General features: G+C 39.3%; 1 protein-coding gene and 1 pseudogene across 13 annotated transcripts in view; one reads left to right on the forward strand and one right to left on the reverse strand.

Moving 5' to 3' along the window:
* ROBO2 (roundabout guidance receptor 2) overlaps window positions 1–20,816 on the reverse strand; it is a 746,476-nt gene that overhangs the window by 151,379 nt on the left and 574,281 nt on the right. For all 13 annotated transcript variants that reach the window (XM_085623038.1, XM_085623035.1, XM_085623037.1 and 10 more), the window contains exon 8: window positions 14,800–14,971. In XM_085623038.1, coding sequence (XP_085479164.1) covers window positions 14,800–14,971 — 172 coding nt within the window. The remainder of the gene's footprint in view (window positions 1–14,799; window positions 14,972–20,816) is intronic.
* LOC146805737 (anillin-like) lies at window positions 3,770–13,541 on the forward strand (annotated as a pseudogene).

The following is a 20,816-nucleotide window of genomic DNA, read 5'->3' on the forward strand; positions in this document are numbered from 1 at the left end:
ATGTATTTATAGCATTATTTGCACACCTCTCAGTATGTTTGATAGAAGAATTTTTACAGCAATGTATAAGGAAGAATATTTGTATTGTATGTAAAGTTTGTCTTTTTTAAATCTGATGGTGTGTTTTTGTGGACCTCCGCAGGAGTTCCATAACAAAATAAATAAATACATTGGAAAAATTGGAATTGGCCCAGAATCACAGGATGTTCAGCGTCGTTGCCGAGACTCGAAGCCAGTTCCCCAGATTTGAGGTCGACTGCCCTAGCCGTTAGGACAACTCCTTTCCCCTTGATTTGATTTTAACATATTCTGGTGAGGATAAAACATGGCAATGATACCTACCAGCTCTGAGCTTGTGACATCCTACTATCTTCACTGCCATGGGGCTCATGGAGTCTCTATGAATTCCTTGAGCCCAAGAGATGGAGATACTATTGTCTCAACCATACAAAGGAAGGGACAATGGTGTTCCTTATGCCACCCTCAGCAAAGGTTTCCATACAGTCTCCTTCATTTCGCTTAGACCAAATATTTTACCATTAGTTAGTACAAACAATTCTACAGTAATCAATAACAGTCAATGCTGTTCTGAGAGGATGTAAGATAAAAAAAAACATTTACTAATAGGGATGGCTATAAGGAGGAGTTGCCTATATGAAGATGTGCATTGTTGCATTCATCGAAATGCACAACATAGTCCAGAGCATGCATTGCACACAGAAGGGTTACTATGTAGAGTCACTAGAAACTACAAGTAGTGGTGGTGTAGTAGCAAGAGAATGTAGTCACAAAGTCTGCAGTCTGCAAAATCACAGGCTATGCAAATAAAAAATGCAACTCATATTTATATAAAATTTAGATTGCCAGTTGGAAATATCTATTTAACTCACAAAGTGCAAATTTAAAAGGAAGGGGGGCATGTATTGGCCACAACCTTCCAATTTTCTATGCAATGTCCAAATCATTTGTCACAAACCATTGATCTGTTACTGATTCCCAGGAGGGGGTTTTAGATATTTGCAAAGTAGAATCTGTGTCAAAGGGACAATTTTGACCATGTGAATGGTGTCTCTCAGCATTGGGGGAGCAGATACCAGTCTACAGGAGCACTGCATTCTTCCCTCATGTCATTTACTGAAATCATCTTTTATTTATGAAAGCAGTCCCTGACCTTTACAACAGACAAGGGATGAACTAAAAATAAAAATGTTGCCATTTTGTAAATGTGAGTGCGGGGATTGTAGTCTACTGTCCCTCAAGGCTTACAACATTGCAGTCACAGTCATTCACAGGGAGTTATAAAAAGAAATCATGGCACACAAATAACGATGAGGCAGGAGCTGGTGCATCTCCATGTCAATAGGTATTTTGCACTGAGGCCGTTAGCATGTGGCAAATTGCAAAACAAAGCTAAGACTGCAAAGTTAGTGTGCAAACACCACATTCTTTGTGGTCCTCAGCTTAGGTCATAAGGCCCTTGGTGATTCATACTGGAAGAAAGTCACAGTCCATTTTAAAATATAATTGGGCCGAGTATAGACTTACTTGTAGCATATATGTTTTAGTACAGTGTGGTCAAGGCATGTCAGTTGTAAGACAGTCTTACAGAAATACAGTTTGTAGTGTGTGTTGTCATATATTTCCAGCCACTATACAAATGAATGAATTAGGCTGAGGTATATTCAGGAGAAACTGAAAGGATGGGAGGTGCAATATTACACCAAAGCAGGTCACAGGTAGTAAGACAAAAGCCAAACATAACACTACTGTGAACACACAGTATACCACTGTGCAGTCTGAAAGGACAGGAAACAGATGTACCACTTATTGATGTATTTCTACAGCCCAAGTCTTCCTGTCAATAACGGGTCAAGCAACTCTGTCCTTCTGAGTGGTTGGAGACACAGCCTCCCAAGGGCAGCATGAACTAGCAGTTGAGATGAGGCTACTACCCTTATGATCTAGTCTTGTGCATCATGCAGGCAATTTCCTTTCTGGAGGATAGCTCCAAAAGAGGGTCCACCAGTATAGCATCCCTGGAGCTACTAAACCCAAGCCTTCTATTGTGAATACTCATCTTAGTCATCATTACATCAAATGGAATTTGGAACATTAGTTTGTGTAGAGCTCTCTGGGTTCCTGCCAAGGCAATTGATCCCGGGGAGCCCACAGAACTTGGATTGTGTTGCTAAGAAGAATGAACTATTTACAATTAGTTGTTCTCCTGTTCATTCCATCTGCCCTGATGCCTTCTCGCTTGCAGTTAGATGAAAGATTATTCCTCACAAACCTACTGTTATTTAAAGATTTCAGTTTTGATCATCCATTCGTCTGCACAATTAAACTCTTGCACTGTACCCACTGACTGTCATGTGCATCTCATGCAGACACGAAGAAACATTCCACCCACTATGGACAATCTACAGTTAACCCACAACCACTAGGCAATGTGTGGCACCGTCAAGTAATGGGGAGAGAAGGTTCATTCATACAAGTCATTCTGCTGTTAGTAATGCTACCTAGTCCTGTGACCTAATCACCCATCTGAACACCCACATTCATACTTTACGAAGTAATATCCTCAAAACAAGTGCAGAACATGGATGTATAGGTAAACAGATTGATCAGTGTCCTGTTCATAGTCTCTGCATGCAGTGCACTATCATCTCCAGAATATAATGCATCATTGGGAGACTACTAATCTAGATAAGCCTGCAGAATGAAATTACCAGCATATTCTATGATACACACACACACACACACACACGCGCACACACGCACACACACACACACACACGTAAATCTTAGCTTTATAGTGGATTATCCTTTGAAATGGGAAAGTCTAATTCATGTGTATTTCATTTTTTGTGATTTTGAATATTGAAGTCAAAACAATTCAAGGTTACAAGAATGTTCTGGGCTCAATACTTCATTTTTGCTTTACACCAAACAGAGAGGCTAAAAGGGCAGTGAGACATTTCATGGAGCTGTGATTCAATGCAGTGAAGCTGTGACTTGCATATCCTGGCTGAAATGGCCTGCATTTTCACATATTTTTAGTTGTGTATAATATATGAACACGGTTTACTGCTTAATAGATTAAATTGCCTGTGGACCCATTTTAATAACAGGAATGCCGTTATAACCCTTTTAACAAAAGCATCACAACCACCCCTATCATAAACAATATTGCAAAGGCCCCCTAAAACACATAGAAACTGTCTCATCTCTGATTGGCATATTACACCAAACAATTAGACCATAGTATATGGTGTACAAACTGCACCATGGCATGGAAAGTTAAATGTCACCTATGGACCACAGCCCTTATAGGGCCACCCACTAGTGTGACAAGCAAATTATGGTTTCAGGTCTTCCATTGTAGGCTAACTGTTGCTGTGTAACATGAAGTGCAACCTGCTAAAATGACTCTTTTCACAAGTAAAAACCTTCTCTTCTAAATATTACTAAGTAGCAAAGAAAGAAAGAAAGGTGGGAGCAAAGGCAGAGAAAGAATAAAGTTGACCAGAGCAAGAAACAAAAGAAGAATTCAAGAAGGGGAAAAAGATAAAGAATGACAAAGCACGGAGGAGGTAAAGTAGGGTCTATATGTAATAAATAAATAACTTAATGAGCTAAATGAAATAAAGAACTAGAACAACAGAGAGAGAGATCGACAGCAGTAGAGGCCGAGTGATGGAGCAGGGATTGGCAGTCCTTCAGGGCAAGAAAGTGAAGCCGGTCGCAGCAACTGTGCCACGGAAGGAAGATGGTCAAAAAGCAGGCACTAAAGAAAGCACGCTCAGACCAAACTAATGAATCTTCTAAAAAGTGAAAGACTCCTTCTGCAGAGGAACAAGAGAATATAAACCCACTGTGGTCTGCAGGCTCATTTGACTCACCAAAACCGGGACCCTCATCCATTCTGCTGGCAGCAGAATGTAGTGTTAGACAAGATGCTCAAACAATCTTGTCTGTAGAATCTAGAGTTCAGAAATTAAACAACCAGGTGGTAGTGAAATCAGTGGCTAACATGTTTGAGATGATTCCAGATCAACTGCCACCCCCTCTTTCAGAACCTGTGAAGATCCAAAGTGAAGGCACCAGTGCAGTTTGTATGCAACTGTTCAATCAGCCACATGCCACAGCAAGCTTATCCAGTGCCACCCACCTGCGAATGGAGCAGGAGGCAGAGATAGTATTGCTTTGTAGATCATTGGATCCCAAGAATCTGTGGATAAAGGCGAAGACTAAGGAGCAGAGCTTTAGAAGGAACAGTCCAGTGGAAATGCAGGTGCCATCTAGTGCTGAGAGCTTGCAAGTCCACACCCCGAAAGGCCAAGGGATAGAGAAAAATGCTTAATTGCTGCAAATTACGGATGACTCCACAATATCTGACATGGATTCTTTCACTCCGGACATCCTCGAAGATAATCACTTTCGTAACATTTCTGAGAAGCGCTGGGACTCCTCCCTGGAAATTCTCTTGAAGGGCTACTCACCAGAGAATGATTTAGATACCAAGAAGCACACCAGCTCACCTTGCAAAGTCTCCTTTGCCTCACAAACTGAAACCATACTATCCACAGGTTATAAAGAGGGTAATTCCATATCAAGCATTTCTTGGAAGGCTTAAAAAATGAATCTGATGAGCCAGACAACCACCCAGAAATAGAGTGGAATGGATCACTTAATAACTCTGCCATAATAGACCAGCTCTTCAGGGGAGTGCTGCACAGTGAGAAATCTGAGAAGCCAGAAGCAGAAGGAAACTCTCAGGATGGGCAACAAGACTGTCTTCCTCCCTTCTCAATCTTTTCACCACTTGGAAAGTCTCACAACCTTGAGTTTGTTGTCACACCATTGAACACTGTGGTGTCTAGCTTGCCTGAACTCAGTGAAGCTTCCGACAATAACACTCCTGCCACAAGCACCCCAGTCCCCTCTTACACTGATGCTGGTCCCCCCCTATTGTATTGATGCATATAGATCTCTGCAGGTCAATCTCGCACAAACCGGGGTTGAGGGTACAACACCTGAAAAGAAAACCTCCCTTCTGGGGCTCACTGTAGGGACACAAGAAAGCGCGTTGGATAGCGAGAACCTAATCCTGAAGGAAAAGATCAAGCTCCTAAATGAGGAGGTAACTGCTTTTCTGCGCATTGTTAAGCAGACAAGCCAGGCATTGAATTGCTGTGTTGATGAAGAGAATGGCAAAGGGTCTCGGGAAGAGGTAGAGGCTGAGTGCTTGCTGCTTGCGTCCTCAGAGAAGCGTGTCTCACTGCTGAACATGTTGACACGTCTAAAATCTGCAGAATCTCCAGGGTCTGCTTCGCTCCTGTCTGTACAAGGACTAAAACCAAGCTGTGGCTCTGTCACCATTTCTAATCTTTGTTGGCCCCTGAAAATGGACTACTTGTGCACAGTGATGAACCATACAGCAAAACCTAGTTACTACTTCCTATAACTGATTCGCTTTGAATCTCATTACACAGTGGCCACATCCCTTGCCAGCGTACAAGATGCACTGTGCCTAGATGCCATCGCGTTCCCTAATTCAGTAACACTAAATGATGCTTCTTCTACCTTTGAAATTGACATTTAGATTTACAGCCTGGAACATATTGGAGTTACACCCACAGTTGACAAACGCAAATCTTCCAGATCCAAGATCTTGCAAAAAAAGCTGCTTAGTTCCAGGAAAACAATTTTTGCCTCACCAGCCTTCAGTTCTCCTACTGGCAATTTCCTGTTAGTGGGGTCTCTTACAGTCTCACAGGAATCCCTTCAGAAGACCACATTTCCACTTGATAAGGTCTTTTTCCTGTCGCCTCTAGGGGGAATATTTTCCATCTAAAGTTGCAGTGCCAGAGCCATTCCAATGTGCATCACAGTGGATTTCTGACTATGTTCAATGACGTGAGTGGGTTTGGAGCCTGGCACAGATGCTGATGTGTCTTATCAAGGAATTACTTGTCATACTGGACATATCCTGACCAGGAGAAAACCATGGATCCTCTTGGACAAATCAATATCTTTACCTGTACTAATCCCCAGATCGAGGCAGCCAACTGGGAGTTTTGTGCCCGTACTAATAATCAGGAGTGGATTACAGTGCGCCCTCAGCAAGAAGATGACAAGGAGACTTTGGGGATGAAGTGCCACAATAACCTCTGCGTCACCAAGAACTGGCTGTCTGCTGACATGAAGGAGGAGAGAAACAAGTGGCTAGAACTCCTGAACCAGGCATCGGTGGACCTCAGGACATGGCGTACCACATCAGACAAAGTAACATTGTCTCCCCAAATCTCACAGACAGGAACTGGCATGTCCTTGATGCTTCAGTGTGGACCGAATGACTCAGGCATATCCGTGGCCACCAACTGGGAACAGTCTGATGCCACAGCAACTATTTGAGAAACTGAGTGTTACACCCTTGCTATCAGTTCCATCTTGCCGTACTCTAAAAAAGTATGCAGCATATATATATATATATATATATATATATATATATATATATATATATATATATTAGGCGGTACAGGAAATCAATTCCATAAAATCTTCAAAGGTTCAGGTGTGCTTTCGCCTCCCCACATGGTCAGCATATGCTTCGCGTGTTTTGGGGGTGAGACACTACTAGAGTATCTTGCAGAATCTCCGAGAAGAGACCTATCCTTCCAGATTGTGGGACACTCTACATGATTTATTTATTTATTTAATGAATTTTCATAGCGCCTGAATCATCCCAAGAGGGGTATCTCCGCGCTGGGGCAGCGTTCTTCAGCCAGACAAACACACCTCAGAAGAAATAGGTTTTTAGCAGCTTCCTAAAATGTAGGAGGTTCTGGCACTCACATAGTTGGCAGGGAAGTTCCCCTGTCCATGTTTGGAAAGAAGGCTGGCAGATGCAGGTGCAGTCACAGGAAAGTTTTTCAAACTCCCTGAGATTGGTACTCTGTTTAACAGATAGTCGAAGTGGAACGAGGTGATTTGTTTCTAGTTTTCTTTTTTGTAGACTATGTTGCTTGGAGGATGCCACAATATTGTTATCTTCCTGTGGCACTGGTTAAGGTTCTTGATCACGCTGAAGCTCACAAATTTGCAGGTTATAGACATTTATTTTCTGCTGCACTCTTCAGAGGCAGAGATCCTTGAAGAAGGCAAGTGTCTAATATATTTGTTGCCCATCTCCTAGGCACTGGTGTTATTTTGGTGTGCGTCCCGCCCAGGTGGCAACAGGATAGCGGTGTTGTTTCTTTTACCTTTGTTCTCCTACTTCTGTGATTCTGTTGACTTTTTCCACGTATTCTCAATGTGAACCGGTCTATGCCTCGTATTACTAATGTAGCAAAAGGAAATTATGTAAAACATTTGTAATATCGCCATTTGATCAACTGTAACAGAGAAAATAGAATGTTTAATATGAACAGAGAAAGAGAGAGAGCAACCGAGAAAGAGTTCGAACAACTGAGTAAGAGTGAGAACATCAGAGACTATGAGAGAGTGAGAAATTTCCACAGTAAGAAAGGCAACAAAGAAAAAAAAGTTTTTATATAACCATACAGCTCAGGGTACAGATACTAAACAGGGAAACATTACCGCTTGAGCGTTTTGGTTATGCTACAAATCCATTCTACAAAAAATTGGATTTTCCACACCTAGGTTTTATAGTACGTTTATAAATTAGACTTTTTGAGAAAGACCAACCATATATGAATTTCAACTACTGCAAAATGCTCTCTAAGCTCAAGCTATAATCAGAAAATTACCACACAACTCAGCACATTTCACACTCTGATCCTTTCTGAGATATCTGTGTATTATTTCCACTGGAGACATAAGGATAAAAAATGTGAAGTGGAAGCTTTATAACTGATATATTCCAGCACTCATTTCCTCCAGAATGTGTTCACTCGGTGTTAAAAATTCATTGCAGCAACTTGACGGTAAATCATACATAAATATTACAATTGTAATAATGACACACTGCCTGCAGAATGGTGAAACATTCAGTACTAGTCTCAGACAGCGGTGAGGCAAACCAATCAAATGCCTGAGCAGGAAGCCTTCAATTTTCATGGACGAGGACACTTTGCAAACCAGAGTGCACAAACCAAACAGAAATCTTAAGAAAAATTAAAATAAGTTGGCAAGCACCTTTCATGGCCTGATTTTTTTTTAATCTATGGGATTCTTGCAGAACTTATTTTGACCATTTTTTGCATCCTCAAATTTGGTCCCAGATTGATTGTCAGTTTAGTACCATGCAATACAGCAATGCTGGATCTCTATTGTGCCACATACTCTGGTTCATTCCCCCATCCAGAGAGACCAATTAGATTCCAATGCATATTTTCAAACAGCGTGACACAGTTCCAAATTCCAAGACTTGTATGATTTTCAAGACAAAAGCTATACATTAAGAATTCTTATATTGACATTTAACAGCAAATCCCAACTAAGGTCCTCATTATGAGTGGCCGCTTAATTCCGATGGGGACAGTAAAGCAATTACTGGTCCCACTGGAAATATGAGATCCGCGAATAACCTAAAGAATTCTGTTACTGAAAGCAGTCAAACTATCTGGTTAAAATTCCAGGAGAAAAAGGGAAATACTGGAGAATCCAATGAGGAATTTCAGAATCCACTAGTAATTCCCCATTTAAGAAAGTGACTCATGATCTGACTTGTAATCTCCAAGTAACTTCATCCCACATTCAGACTTTTCAGTATTCCAACAATTGATAACTTCAGGGTTGAGATTACTGGGAGGATTACCGCGACACTGAGAATGAAGATTTAACTGTTTTAAGAGGCAACGTAGCAAACTCAGATATCATCAATTATGTAATTATGTGTAGATTCTTAAGAAGGAATAAGATTTGGAGGTGATGCTTTGGTAAATAAATGAAAAGTCACGTAATGTATTTGTTTGTTCTATAAAAATTGATGAAGGCTAAGATAGGCTAAATGCCTTGTCTCTCTAAGAACGGATTGTTTAGCAGTGGTATATTTGAACTCAATTTCTGCAACAGATATTAAAAATACAGCGTTACTGAAGCACCAGGCAGGTGTAGCTATTAACAGCTCAATGTCTTTTCCACTAATGTATGACAGTTCTATTTATTCCATTCACCGGGGTTGTAGTTCATCAGTTAGTGGCAGTGACAGATATGAGAAAATATTGCCTTTAAATTCATATTAAATGAGCTTTTAATCTACTTGCAAATTTGAGATGTGCGAAAATGCATCATGTTGTCATGCACTGGAAAGGGAGTTCAAAGTGGTCACATCAACAAGGTCAGAATGCCATCTCTGAAAGGCCCTTCGAAGCCAAGATATTGCATGTAAAACTACAAGGTTAAGCAAGAAATGATCTCTTCTTGTCACAGAAGCAGAGATGTTCAGGAAACAAAGAGAAGGAAGCAATTCTATGCCGAAAATAGCTCTGTGCATGTGTTTGACCTCTCTCCATGCATCTGTCACATGTGATGAATATGTTCCTGTGGAAAGCCCCATTATTCAGCATTATACATCTTTTCTAACTTTTATTGTCTATGTGCATCTCTGAGGAAGCAGTAATAGGCCTGTGCACAAACCGCAGGCCTTAATGGTGAAAATTCATCATAAACAACATACCATTAATGAGTCAGTCAATGCAAGGAAATTAAACACGGCTATCATTGGAAAGGTAACTGACTAACCAGCTAATCCTGCGTCACTTCCTCGTGTAACTGATCCCAAGAGCAGCTAACTAAAGCAATCCTGTCAACAGCTAGGCAATCTTATCATACTGCAGCACTCTTTAAAATTTCAGGGCTAAATTCTAATTCATGGCAAATAGGAGTTTGCACAGAATTAGGAATTACAAGCTGTGTTTTCTTCATGGTTATCTGTTATAGTTTATGGTAAATCAAACATGCCGAAATGTATTATGGGAGAAGTCCCAAAAAAGGCAAAACGTGGCATTTGCTAAAAATCAAATATGCGTGTTAGGCTTCATTTTCATGTTGAAATTCCAGATTGCAAGGAATTTACGACAGCTGTCGAACACCTTATCCTGGAGTAATGATATCTCCCTTAGTGTGGTAAATACCCCCCACACTACTCTGCCCAATGTGTAATGGGGGCCCATGGCATGGGTATTTCCTTGTTTATTTCACAGACATTGTCTAGAAGCCATCGCCTCTTCCAGACTCATTGGCGATAATATCTAATCATAGCTTATGTAACTATGCCTATGTGTTTGTTATTTAACAAGTATTCGTTTGCAAATACTGCTACCACTATGGGTATGCAGTTCCTCTCTTTGCCACTGTAACAGTTCTTCACAATGAGAATACTCCTGGATAACACCCCCAGACACCCCTCAGTCTTATTTGAGGTATACAAAACTGCTCAATAAAATAGATAAATTGATGACACCGTTGCAGCAGGAGCCAACAGAGATGGGGTAAATATAGGAACCCTGCTTCTCCAAAATGTCTATAAAATGGCCTCTGTCGGAAAGGAAAATGTCCGGTAAGGGCATCTCAGGACCCTCCCAACACAAACCGATCTGCTCCCTGCAAACTAGTGGCAGTCACTTTGCCATAAACGAGGTAGGGGTGATTTGTTCAGTGATGTGATAACAAAAACACCTATTATTTAAACTTGATCATCCTAGAGGGGTATCGCAACAACCAGGCTGAAAGGTAGTTTTGTCTTGCTAAGGACACGAAGGCAATGTGACTTTCATACATCAAGGATATTTTAGGCAACAGGCATTCCGTACCGCAGTCAAAGTAAAGCATTCATAAAATCATAGCATCCTCTGCTCAGTAAGGATTAATAGCTATGGCTATAGGACCAAACCTTTATGCAAGCTAACTGGCTCAATGCCCCAATATACAACTTTTAAAACCTTATTCAGTATGGAGGAAGCTGGAAAAGATGTGTGATGCCACAGTGACACAGTGTATGTAATCCCTCTATTGTAGTAAGAGTCAGCTGTGAGGTAACTTATGGAGACCTTTGCATTCAGGAATTGGCCTCTGCTATCCACCAGACAGTTGAAAAGCGGAGCCACGTATACATTTAACTTCCTGACCGTATACCTGTACACACAAGTTTAAATAAGAATCAGAGCTAGTGTGTCCTAAGAGAAGTTGCTAAAAGGTTTTCTTCATATTAAATACTGCAAACCAGATGAAAACCTAAACGCATTTAAGAATGGGGAAGTGCGTGTCCTGGTTCACTGGGTGCTGCTTATTTCCAACCAGTATTATGTGGATGTGACAGATTGCTGAGGGACGGTGTTGAAAGCCACCAAAGATTATGTAAATACCGTAGTGTTAAGGCTCCTTACAAATTAACTATAGCTGTGATGAGGATAATGGTTGACATTCCTCCGGCACAAGCTGCAAGCGTCTACTGATTTATTATCTACTTCTGTCTGGGATATATTTTTATCGAAATTGTGTCAGCTCATGAATCGGTGACGACGTTAAGCCTTAAGATGGCATAGGACAGGGCACAGTAGCAGGGGACAGGAGCATAAAACTGCACATGTTAATTTTGTTTTTCTGTCTCTTTTTCTTTTTTTTGTGCTATCCTTTGCATCTTGTTCACTTCGGTGGAGAGGAAACCTGAATGTTTATGGTTCTGTGAGAAAGCATCTGCCTGTTTCATGAGTCATTGAAAGTCACTTTAATGCTCTCTGTAGACAAGAGAATTTTCTGAGGTGTTGTTTGTCAGAAGAGATGAAGCTCTGAGAGGCCAGAGGCTGATTGCATATTACATTATTAATGTTGGCAGACTTAATCTGACATAGCCCATGTGAAGCTGTGATATGTAGAAGGCTGTACAATGTTAGAAATAAGCTTTGAGTGAGTCAAGAAGGTGCCTTCATCTTGGAGCCCTAGAATTGGAAGACGCATCCTTGCTGAGGATCAGCACAAATATCCATTTCGATATGATACACAAGCAGCATATCAGAGGGGTGTCAATATATTTCCCCCCAGCATGTCCAAATGGCATGGGACAAGGCTGCATGTTACTTTGTGTTAGCAGCAGTGCAAAGTTATTTGCACATAATGCATAGTTATACCTTGTTCAAAATCAGTGAGCATGATTCTCTGATCCTCTGCTAGCCTTTAATTGAAAATATTTTAAACAATCAAACGTATTTCTCTCAAAAACTGTTTCAACGATTTAAGTGGAGGTTCAAAGATTTTTGCTGATGCTGATTGATTCATCAGAAGAAGGGCTTTATTGTACGTTGAAGATTTCTGCAGACTCCTTACTGACAGTGTATGATTAGAAGTGACTTACAGGCATACTAATGACAATGTTAACTGGGGATTCCAATGCCAAGGTATTACCATGCCAATCAAATCAAAAACTTGGAGAGGAAGTAGATAATTTTTGTCATATTCCATTAAGCTCTTGCAATGCAGACGCATGGGCATTCTTCTTAAAATGTTACTGAAACTTCATGACATAAATACTATCTGGAGGACAATGATTTTAGACTGTCTCACTTGATATTTGGGATACTTTAGTCTTTTTAGAACAGTGGTCAAATACTGCATTGTACCCGAAAATGGTAAAGTCAGTGCAATTTGGCCAAATGACAAATAGAGAAGCAAGAATAAGAAGCAAGAAGCATATAAAACCTTTGGCATTAAAGATACCTATGACTGCAACCCATTACATGGGGATTTGCAGCCAATTGTGCTCTTCCGATGCGTTTGATAAATTGGATGATCTGTTACTAGGGTCTAAGCTGTACTGCTGGTTTGTAGACTGCATTATGGCTTTCAACTGTGTAAACCAAACTCTCCAGTGAGCAAAGTTATGAGACTGTGAAATTGTTGAAGGTTTTTTTATGCTGATCAGAAAGTCGTACCTTGATGTGGTTACTAGTTCATAGTTAAGGGATTGCCAACAAGACATTAAATTACTAATAACACTTGACAATACAATTTAATATTGTCTTTCTTTAATATGCCTATCTCTGATATGCCACCATCATGTACGCAAGTCCACTTCCTCCAAAACTGGAACAGTCAAATTTTGGCATGCGTATACTTGGAAATTTCAGACGCAAAATGACCTTCAAACAGCCGTAAAGCTTTTTGATTCATATGCACATAAGCTAGGAATTCCTCCAACAGAACTACTGTATGGGCTTGCATCGGCACAGGTAGTCTTGTAGTTTGTTTGAGCAAGTAAATTCATACACTTACTAAGTATGCTGGACAATATGCTTCTCAAGCTCATAGCTAACACAAAGTATTCAAGCATTTGAGAGCCAGGCATAAGTCTGGTCATACAGTGATACTGGGTAATAGGACTATGAATAAAACTCCTTTCACTCATTTTGGTCAAGAATTTACATTATTCCAGTACTACCAAATTATAGTTCTAATGGGAACAAAAGCCTGGTACAAATTTAACAGATTTGTTGATTCTGCATTAAGGCACTTCGAATCACTCAAGTATATTTTATTAAATTCTATTAATATGTTTTTTTCTTCTTACAGTTCATGGTTAAACATTTCAAGACATTATTTCCAAGTATCACTCAATTATGAATGAAACTCTCACATTATTTTGTAAAGGAACATTCCTGACTGTTTGCAATTGCAATGCCTTTGGCAATGAAATACACCTTAGGTGTCAACAGTGAAATAACCTTTTAATGGATGATGTTGAATTGCTAGAATTATGTTTTACCTATATTAATATCTTCAATGGTATATAAAGTTTAGCAGATTATTTAAGCTGTTAAACAACCCATAATAAAGTATTGGAAAATGATAAAGGGGAGTCATTTTAGAACAATGAACCTGAGAGCTACTTCTAAAACACACCATGCATGAATTGATCTTCATTACTCGAGGGAGTGTTCTAAAACATTGGCATAGCACTAAAACAAGAGGGGAGATGCAACTCCAACTGCACGTTCATGAAAATGGTGGAACACTCAATTTCTGTGTTCTCTATGCAGGAATCTCTTAACTATATGGTAAAAGTAAAATCTTTGTGATTGTGTGAATATTTCATGATGAAATATCTAAAAACAGTTTTAATGTTATGTCTGTCCACAACAATTATGTTTTCTCAATTACTGTGACTGACTATTAAAGGAGATTGTGACACCTTTAAATTAAATATAATACTGAGGAGAAAGTGGTGCTGGTCTTGATTGATTAACAATAAGACAGTTTTATTTCCCTTTGAAAATAACATTCTGAGCCCGAGTCCCTTTTTTCCAATCTACACCAACAAAGCTTGAACAATTTGACAACACCTTTTTACATGACAGGATTCCTCAAAGTATTTTGATCAATAGCAGCTGAGGAAAGGGAAAATGGCTTTCATTCATGCAACTTTATTTGTAATATAATTTTGTATTTTAACACTGGAATTTTGCATTGTTATTTGTTTGAAATAACATTTAGAAAGGTCAACTCAAACAAAAAACTTGACACAATTACTTGTGTATGCACCATACAAACTGGTAGTACCAACAATTAAGAAACCACATTGTTGCGGACTGTGGTGGAAGGAGCATCATCCCTTCTATAATGAGTGGTGGAGTGCTGCTGAGCATCCTAATCCACAGCAAAATAGACACCAGATGCAAGAAAAGGAAATGATCTGCTCAAAATCAGTCTTACCAAGCTGATCACATGAAAGCGTTATCCAAGTCGTGCAACAGCATGTAAAACGTGTATTGTTCAATAGATGTGGCACAAAATAACATGGAGGTATACATTCTTTTTATTTGAAAGAAAATCCACACTTACCATCTGTAACTTCCAGCTGAGCTTTTGCCAAAATGCTTCCAGCAACAGTGAGTGCCTGGCATATGTAGTATCCTGAGTCTGCTCTTTGAATATTGGTGATTGTGAGATCTCCTGTTGGAGACACTGAGTACCTGCTGCTAGGTTGGAGGGGCTGGTTTGGAAATAATAGATTCTATGGAAGCAAATTGAAAAATATCTGTGAGCATTTATTACAAAGGTCAATTAGAAAGAGTAATTCGTTGGAAGAGCAAAACAACATTTGCATAAAGGTACATTATTTTTCATTGCAGTCTCAGAAAAGTCACAATTTAAGCTCAGTAGTAACATTAGATATCCTTTTGCTGTGCCTGTATCTTTAAGTGAATAATTCTACATAATGCTGTTGTGGTACTTTAAAAAGACCCCATACCTAATTCTCTGGCTCTCCTTCAATCAATAAAATCCACATATTACACTTGTTGCTAGAAACCAACTCACTGGTATTCATTTAACTAACTGCTGAAGAATGACATCTTGAGTGGACACGGGGACTTATTATGTTCCTGTAGCAGGCAGATGTCAGCAGTATACTTGTGACACTGAGCTATTGCAATGGCTGTTTTGTGGCAAAGCCTGCACTCTAGACATTATGGAGCAGATTTACAATTCAGCCCAATATAAATAGAGGGAAATATAAAGAGTAGAGAGGCGGGCATCTGGATTTGAGTTTCTTAGAATGACACCACTATCTGTAACAAAGGAGACCAGTGTAATCGCTGTGTCAAACATGAAGAGCTGGGTGTTTCATTCATTAACCTAATAATGCTTACATACTCAGTGTACCAATCTTGACTGGACATTTTAGTACACTGATTTCAGTACCGCTCACCAGTGTCTATATAATTATGGAATTCCGATACATAGCCATTTCCGATTATTTATATGTGTTAAATAAATCAGTCACTGATGGATGAGAATTATTTGCATAAGGCTGCTCTCCAGTAATGTACTGACACACTAATTTGGCTTCAGTACATAATTTGTCATTAATAAAGATCTTATAGTAGCAGATATAAGTCATTTGTGGATACAAAATGCTAGATAATTTGGTTAACATGGCAGTTTTTAGCATGACCTTTAAGGAGCGAACGCCAACTGGTTTTATTGAACAGGCAATGAACTATAAAAGCCACACTGACTTTCACTCTTGGGCACATGCTCAATAGCTTTATAAATTCAGGCATGACAGGTGCTGTGAAAATTCACTTTTTGCTCTTGGTCCACCAGAGTCCTCATCTGTAATGTCTTCAAGAAAGTACAGTAATTGCTTCAAATATGGTCTGTCTATTATGAGGTACCCCTGTTCTCTAGATAGTGGGATAAAGGTCATTCTTGCTGGTAGTGAAGACCTGAACCTTCTGAATGATGAAGGTTGCAGCATTCTCCTATTCAAACATTTGTGAAAGAAAGTAAACTGAGCAGTGTGGCACACAGGTGGTATATGAGAAGGTTTCAGAAAAGAACGTTATATGGATTAAAAGATAACCAATGAGCGGCAAACCATTTAGATCCTTTTCTCGTAGCATCCAAAATGCGCTATTTTTTCTAAACAGACGGAATGGAAAATGCTTAAAAATATTCTACAATGAACTTTGACCTTAGATTAGGATCGCATTTAGAGCTCCTGACAGTAGCACCCAGGCTAACACAACACAAATAAACAATTAAAGCAATCCCATTCTATTATTACTCCAATTTTTGTTTAGTTCGATGTGTTAACACACCATTTCATAGCATTTATCTAATGGTATATAAAGTAATACCAACGTATACGTGTTTGCTAAAATAATTGTATTTAAGAACACCCACTCCAGCCTACGTGTACATGGTGACTTATGGAGACGTTTCTTCGCGAGGCTCAAAATACCTTAATTCATGTAAATTGATAAGCACGTATGACCACTCCTATGCATTAATGTTGTATACAAAATAGGAACTAGTTTGCATTAATAAAATATAATCTTAACTAATTTGCACTTAAGGCTCAGCAGTCGAAATTGTCTAGAGAAAAGTTAAAACAAAACCTTAGGATGGTTTGAAATGAGTCCCCAGGCAGGCTAATTAATACCCCTGCTATCTCTTTTCTCCTTTCTTTTCTGAGAGATTTCATGTTGATCCACCTAATAAGTGACTCCAGTTACAGTAAAGCCTTTGCAACTGGGTCTGTTGTGTTCATTTGCTGGGTATCCATTGTGTCACACCCTTACCATCTGGGCACATTTTGAATTGAATTTGGGCGAGCACCTCTCTTGGACCCAATGTGAAATTAAGCATATCATTTATGCATTGTGAACAATTTTGTTTTTCAGTATAACACAGATAGTACACAAGTTAGCAGCTGCTCTTTTGTGTTTAACAGGTGTGGCTGTCAATCTGAGATGCAACTGTTCACTAATCGCATAGCCAATGTGTCTATGGGCCCTAGTGCAAGGAAGGAACTGTGCTCATGGCTGCTATTAGAACTACATCCAGAATCTCGGTTCAGTGTGCTCCTCAGGGTCCCGGTGCCACTGCACCTGCCCCAACCATGCAAACTACGCCCTGCACTTCACTTCTCCTGCATCTCAGCTGCTTTGGCTTTTGGAAATGAACTTAGGCAAATGGATTTAAAAGCTAGATGGACAAATGCCTAATATGCTCATGGAACACCATCCCCAACAATGAAAATGGAAAGTGGCTTTTGATTGACATTAAATGCATTTGTATTGATTAATCGTGTGCATGGTGGTAATTGAACACATTAATCATCAACACAATGTTACGTAATACGGACGCACTCAATTTAAAACCTATACTCATCAAGTGGTTGTATCAGAAATTGCTGTCAATGTACAATCTTAAGTGTGCTTGCCATTGTCAGAGTGTGAGGCCTGTAATGAAGCTTGCCCAACACTCCATTAGGCTGATAACATTAAACTGGTAAGCATGTGTTCCCTCATTGCGTTCCAACATTTAATCAGGTTTGTTATTAAGTTGCACTTTCCGTTATATAACAGAAAGATTTAGTGTATGGTTTTTTTTTTGCAGGCGAAGAAAAAACGTGTTTCCTGGCATCTGTTCCTGTTTGGTCCAATTTGTTTTCAAGATTTGTAATTAATAGTGTTAGCACGGTAAAGTCAGATGGTGTTAACATTCATTTAAATACAAAAGACACTTTCACCTTAAAATGATTTTACCCTTGAAGTAAGTCCAGTGCTACTGAAATGAATGGATATTAACACTGTTCAATTACACTAAATGACTTTAATCCTGCAAATGATGCCACACTTTAATTAGAAGCTCTTCTCTTTATTACAACATGATGGATGACCACTTTGCTGGAATCGAGTGTGACACGATCAGCCCACTTTACATATACATTAACATGTTATTAAAACGCTTCTACAGGGAGTGTTGTTGAATTGTTTGTGTGCATGCCAGGCCTCTGTGATTGAATCACAGGAAGCTGTTATATTTACTTCACGAGCAGTTTTGCTCTTCATTTTCTGTAAGTGATGGACTTTTTTCCACACTTCAGGTATGAACTTGAAACTGACTCCCAGTACTTTGCTGCCTCCCTCTGGGGTCAACGTCGTGAATCTATTATTGGTCTAAAATTCTGTAACTTCCAGGTTATTGTGTCTAATTTGATTATAGCCAACTCGTCATGCAATCACGATTTAAGTTTATAAGACTAACATTAAAAAACAAAATTCTCTTCGCTAACAAGAGCAGAATTACAGGATTGCATGCTTCAGGTTCAGAGGGGTAGCAGTACCCGACAAAATGTGTATATGTGCTTATCAAACACTGTGCAAGCATTGGCCCTTTGATAAAAGGGGGCCTACCAAATTGTACATATATAAATGCAATCACTATTATTACTGATGTTTTAGATTTTATTTAGGTCCTGACAACTATTTGCCCTAGCAAGGAATCTGCAAATTCTATCGGGTAACATCGGATTGTATAAAAGTTTGCAGACCAGGTTACACACAATTGTTATCCAGCTCCTATTAAAAAGTATAAACATTTAGTGGTATCCAGATCCTGACAGTTTAGAACTTGGTCAAGTACTCTATATACACACAAAAAAAGTTTGCGGACTGGAATTTCTGAAGAAGTTCAATTCCATATATTTTATTCACTCAACAATCAATTCTGACTTCAAATTAGGTAATGAGATGCATGAAAATTGAGTCTTTTCCCTTAAGTTAATTAAAGATCCCTTCTCAGCAACCCCTTTTGTTATGTCCTCGGTCATGGTTGGCCATCTTCCAATAGCATGAGTGGGTATGGAAGTGAGTAATGGTATGGAAAGAGAATAATAAAGTCATTTTCCATCTACTGCAACTAGTTGTAAAGATTATTTTATAGTATTCACCTCAAAATCTATAGGTACGTGGTTCCATGTCCTAAAAAGTAAAGGAAGTAGAATTCGGAATCACTTAACGAGGTAGAATTCTTAAGATGAGCCCAGATAAACTATTCATATATACATAGGTAAAACAAATACAGTTTCAGAATATGGGGCTAGCAAAGCATCTCAAAGTCAAGCACATAAATACATACTAAAATATAAACTTACCACTGCCCATGATTATAAATGTTGTCTGGAAAGTTGCTCATAATTGACTAAACCCCACAATGAAAAAATAATATAAACCTAGAGTAATCTAAACTGCATTCTGATTTGACACCTAATTAATATGCAGCTATACAGACTGCCATTGACTTCATCAACATGCTGCCTATCGCTCTCTCTCAATGGCAGTCCAAGGGTGTTTAAAGTTTTTGGCTAGTGAACAGTCATTTTCTCTCCGGTTCTTCATGAAACACTTTACATGTCAAATTTGTAAAGGTGCGAACAGAGTCAACTGAGCACTTTTCAGAGAGGGAAATCCTGAAGCAAAATGATATCTTCAGACACAGGGAAGCTAAAATATTTCTTCCTATGCTTCGTTAATCTTGGCACAATTGACAATCACAGGCTGCCAGCAGTAATTTTACAATGTAGAACCACGCGCCCCTACACTGAATGATAGAGAAGGTCAGGGAGAAAGTACAGTGATTGGAACTGCGAGACTGCTGATTCAGAGGAGAAGACCTAAGAAAGGACCCCCACATCATGGCAGGAAACTCTTTGTGTCAGGGCTTTTTTCTCCAATGACAAATTAAAGTTTTTTCCCCCCAAGTTAATGTTTATAATGTTTAGACACTTGTCTGTAAAACATGAGTACATAAATGCAGTTTAAAATTGTACATTAAAAATCAACCCCATCCCAGCCACCTCCCAACCCTTCCAAGTACAGGATCTTCATGGTGATCATACACCAGCACAAATAATCTCTTGAGTGTACAATATCGCTATGTATCCCTTCTTTCCTTAGCCCCCTAGGATTCAACAATATCCAGCTAAATAGTTCTAGATCTAAGATCCTTACATTACTAACCAAAGTTTATTTTGAAAAAAAAAATACCAAGGCACATGCAACATCTAAAAATTCAATATTCAACAAAAGTGCAAGTGCTTTACTGTGATGTTTTATATCCTATTTTAAAATTACGCGACAAATCTTATCAAAGTGAAGGCAATCTATTAAACGATGAATCTTAACATTTTAAAACCCACATGTGCAGTTATTCTCTGTATCCAGAAAAGCATTACATTTCTTGGTCCTTAGATTCTGAACATTAAAAGCCACCTGGAATTTTAATAGTAGTAAACCTACATGGGCATCTAGAGCTGCGGATTTGTACGGGAACACCTTCCAATTTTCCAGAGATTTCAGCATATAGTTTGCTGAGGGTTTGTTCCCCACATACTCCATACCAGACAATCTTGACTCCCTTCTAGTGGTCATATTTAATTCACCTTTCAAAGGGTGAGAGGTCTCAGCTATCTTACATTTCTCCATGTTTAGGGCCCCAGCGATGTTACCTAATCTATTTCTGGCCTGCACCACCCATTGTAGCTAACTCCTTCCAATTTCAGAAGC

Source organism: Triturus cristatus, chromosome 8 (assembly GCF_964204655.1).
Source record: "Triturus cristatus chromosome 8, aTriCri1.1, whole genome shotgun sequence".
In the NCBI taxonomy this organism is placed as follows: domain Eukaryota; kingdom Metazoa; phylum Chordata; class Amphibia; order Caudata; family Salamandridae; genus Triturus; species Triturus cristatus.